The sequence below is a fragment of the Anomaloglossus baeobatrachus genome, chromosome 3 (assembly GCF_048569485.1).
Source record: "Anomaloglossus baeobatrachus isolate aAnoBae1 chromosome 3, aAnoBae1.hap1, whole genome shotgun sequence".
Taxonomy (NCBI): Eukaryota; Metazoa; Chordata; class Amphibia; order Anura; family Aromobatidae; genus Anomaloglossus; species Anomaloglossus baeobatrachus.
In genome coordinates, this window is record NC_134355.1 from 7,713,735 (window position 1) to 7,717,769 (window position 4,035).

Consider the following 4,035-nt stretch of genomic DNA (forward strand, 5'->3'; position numbering starts at 1 on the left):
GTATACGGGGGGTATATAGTGGGGTCTGGGGGGTATATAGTGGGGTCTGTGGAGTATACGGGGGGTGTATAGTGGGGTCTGTGGAGTATACGGGGGTATATAGTGGGGTCTGTGGAGTATACGGGGGGTATATAGAGGGGTCTGTGGAGTATGCGGGGGGTATATAGAGGGGTCTGTGGAGTACACGGGGGGTATATAGTGGGGTCTGTGGAGTATACGGGGGGTATATAGTGGGGTCTGTGCCCGTACAGTGGGGTCTGTGGAGTATACGGGAGGTATATAGTGGGGTCTGTGCCCGTACAGTGGGGTCTGTGGAGTATATAGTGGGGTCTGTGCCCGTATAGTTGGGTCCTGGGCACGGGGCGGTTGCAGGGGGTGAGGCTCGGCTCAGGCAGGACAGGGCGCACTTGTTAGCAGAGGTCCCCTCCCCCGTTGGTGCTCAGCGCTTGCCATGCGGTTGACGCTGCACAAGAAGAAGATCGCCGCCCTGCTGCTGTTCCTGGGGATGGCATTCGGCACCTGGCTGTTGCTCACATCCTCGCGGCTGGATGACCCTCTACCCACAGAGCCGCTCTCCGATGAGAAGAGAGACCCGTCCGGTTTCCGGCTGCCGCGGGGTACTCCGCTACAGATGAGACTGGCCGCGTACCGCAACAACCTGCGTCAGCCGGTGCTCAACGCTGAAGTGTTTCCTGGGCGGCCGGAGCTGGTGGTGGTGGTGCAGGTCCGCGGAGGGCCGGGCAGTGGCTCCCGGCTGCAGTTACTGGCAGAGTCTCTGCAGAGCGCTGGACCCGGTGCCACCGGCCGCCTCCTGCTGGTGCTGAGCATGGAACAGCCGTGCCCGGAGGCCACCGAGGCCATGAGAGCCATAGACTTTTGCCGGGTGCTGCCAGTCTACTTCCCGTACAGTCTGAGCTTCTATCCAGATGAGTTTCCTGGCACTGACCCAGCCGACTGCCCACGGGACATGCCCAAAGAGTCTGCCCTGCTGAAGGGCTGCACCAACGCAGAGTACCCGGACAGCCACGGGCACTACCGCGAGGCCGTCTACACCCAAGACAAGCACCACTGGTGGTGGAAGCTGCACTTCACCTGGGAGCGGGTGCGGGAGGTGAGCGGGCACAGCCAGCACATCCTGTTCCTGGAGGAGGGGAGCTACCTGCTGCCGGACTGGCTCCACGTGCTGAGGCTCATGCAGAAACAATGCCAAGAAGACGGCTGCCATATGCTGAGCCTGGGGGGCATCAGTGTGCCGGAGACCACCCCGGACCCGCAGCACATGGAACTCAGCAACTTTGTGGCTTCACGGCACCGGACTGCCCTCACCGTGCCACGAGAGACGTACTACCAGCTGATGGGCTGCCTGGCGGAGTTCTGCACCTACGACGACTACAACTGGGACTGGAGCTTACAGCACGTGTCTGCCGCCTGCCTGGCACACCCGCTGAAGGTGCTGTCTGCCCGCCTGCCGCGAGTGCTCACACTGCCCCCCAACCCTGAGGACGGCGGCATGTGCGGGCGCTCCGGGCCCTGCTCCAATATCGACGCCGCTTCCCAGTCTCTGCGGGCAAAAGTGCGGGAACTGAGCGGCCAACTCTTCCCAAAGACCATGACCATAGCCAGCCGGCAACAAGAAGTGCGCAACCCCCCGCCCATGAAGAATGGCGGCTGGGGGGACATCAGGGACCACACACTGTGCCAGTCCTATGCCCGGCTCTGAGCTGACAGTGACCAAACCTCCATACTCAGGGATCAGGGGATCGGGCGCGTGGCCCGGACCTGCTGCTTATGATACCACATGCCTGATGGACGGTGCGTGGCCCGGACCTGCTGCTTATTATGCCATGTGCCTGACGGACGGCGCGTGGCCCGGACCTGCCGCTTATACCACGTGCCTGACGGACGGCGCGTGGCCCGGACCTGCTGCTTATTATGCTATGTGCCTGACGGACAGCGCGTGGCCCGGACCTGCCGCTTATGCCACGTGCCTGACGGACGGCGCGTGGCCCGGACCTGCTGCTTATTATGCCATGTGCCTGACGGACAGCGCGTGGCCCGAACCTGCCGCTTATGCCACGTGCCTGACGGACGGCGCGTGGCCCGGACCTGCCGCTTATGCCACGTGCCTAACGGACGGCGCCGGAGCCAACATCTGGGATTATTCCGGGAAAAGAAGTAAATGTAATGAATGTAAATGATTTCCTTGTGACTTTTCCGCTTTCTCTCAGCGCGGAGCCAACGAGGATATTACTGCCATATCTGAGTCCGCAGTCCAAACCCAACACACTGGTGTGCGGCTGTCAGGGCATGCTGGGAGTTGTAGTACCACATAGCGGTGTATGCCGGTGACTTGACCTCTTTGCTGGGAGGAGGGCACTAATACCCCCTGCTGTCTTTCTCTTTTGGTGTCTCTCGGGCACCGTTCCTGTGCTGTAGGGGTTAATGAGCAGCCGGTCGGTCCTGTTTTGGGGCAGGATCGGTGTCTGCTCTTCCGGCTACACCACATTCTGCTGCACCAGTTTCCCAGCATTCCCTCCTGTCTGTGGGCCGGTGTCATCAAATCCTGCCTGAAGCCACACACCGCGTGCTGACAGATCTCCGCGGCCTCGCGCCTCTTGTGCACATACTAAATATTACTGTTTACTCTGCGCTGAAGGCGCCGCGGTGGAGGGTGGGCCGCGGTGGAGGGTGGGCCGCAGGCCGTGGTGGGCGGTGGAGGGTGGGCCGCGGTGGGAGCGGTGGAGGGTGGGCCGCGGTGGAGGGTGGGCCGCAGGCCGCGGTGGAGGGTTGGGAGCGGTGGAGGGTGGGCCGCAGGCCGCGGTGGAGGGTGGGCCGCTCCTCCCTCATATCAGCCGTCCCTTCTTAACTGCACTTATGAAATGTAATCTGTTTACTGGGTGACGCTATTGAGGCGGGGGGTACGTGCCTCGCGCCTCCGTCTTATCACTGGCGCCTATTATATAAGACCCTAAATGTACCAAAGCCTGAGTCTGACGCTTCATTCTCCGGAGGCATTTGGTGCCCCGCGCCTCCGTCACATCAGAGGTGGAGACTATTACACGGACTGTTGTACCAGGCGCTGGTGCTACCACAGAGGCGCGAGGTGTGTGCGTCTCATGCCTCAGTCATGGTGATGGTGCCTGCCGCTACTGCCATATATGATGCCACCACTCAGCCGGCACCAGGCATCCTGCACAGACGGGACGTTACTGAGCGCCTCCGCCAGGACGGGCAGAATAGTGACCACCGGCCGTACACCATCCGCTGGTGCTTGCGCCTCTGTACCGGCAGTGCAGATACGTGAAGCCGCCCGTCTGTAGCAGGAGCCGCTGCCAGCAGTGAGGCGTCCGGAGCCTCGTGCCTCCACCAGGGCGGGCAGAATAGTGACCACCGGCCGTACACCATCCGCTGGTGCTTGCGCCTCTGTACCGTCAGTGCAGATACGTGAAGCCGCCCGTCTGTAGCAGGAGCCGCTGCCAGCAGTGAGGCGTCCGGAGCCTCGTGCCTCCACCAGGGCGGGCAGAATAGTGACCACCGGCCGTACACCATCCGCTGGTGCTTGCGCCTCTGTACCGTCAGTGCAGATACGTGAAGCCGCCCGTCTGTAGCAGGAGCCGCTGCCAGCAGTGAGGTGTCCGGAGCCTCGTGCCTCCACCAGGGCGGGCAGAATAGTGGCCACCGGCCGTATGTGGCCTGTAAAGTGTCAGGAGCCTCAGTTGTTTTTTGCTTTGTGCTTAAATTACAGATGATTTTATAATTAAATTCTTGATTGAAGGAAATATAAAGTTTATTATCCGCCTCTCGAGTGCTGAGTGTCTGTCTCTCCCGGTCCTTCCGCTCGGCGATCCCGGCGCACGCACATCCGGGGCCACCTTCATAAAATAGGAAGCAAAACACAGGACCTTAATTAGTAAATTTCCCCTATTTGTAAGTAAAGTGATTAGTGCGGTCGAGGGGTTCAGCAAACACCCCACAAAGGTAGGTGCGGGGGATTCGCCCTATTACAGGGATTATTATATATATAATAATAATAAT

General features: G+C 60.6%; 1 protein-coding gene across 1 annotated transcript; it reads left to right on the plus strand.

The window, feature by feature from the left end:
• Positions 1 to 203: 203 nt before the first annotated feature.
• LOC142294858 (alpha-1,6-mannosyl-glycoprotein 2-beta-N-acetylglucosaminyltransferase-like) lies at positions 204 to 2,702 on the plus strand. The gene has a single exon (XM_075337912.1). The coding sequence runs from the start codon at positions 452 to 454 to the stop codon at positions 1,718 to 1,720; it is 1,269 nt and encodes a 422-aa protein (XP_075194027.1). The 5' UTR covers positions 204 to 451; the 3' UTR covers positions 1,721 to 2,702.
• The last annotated feature ends 1,333 nt before the right edge of the window (positions 2,703 to 4,035 follow it).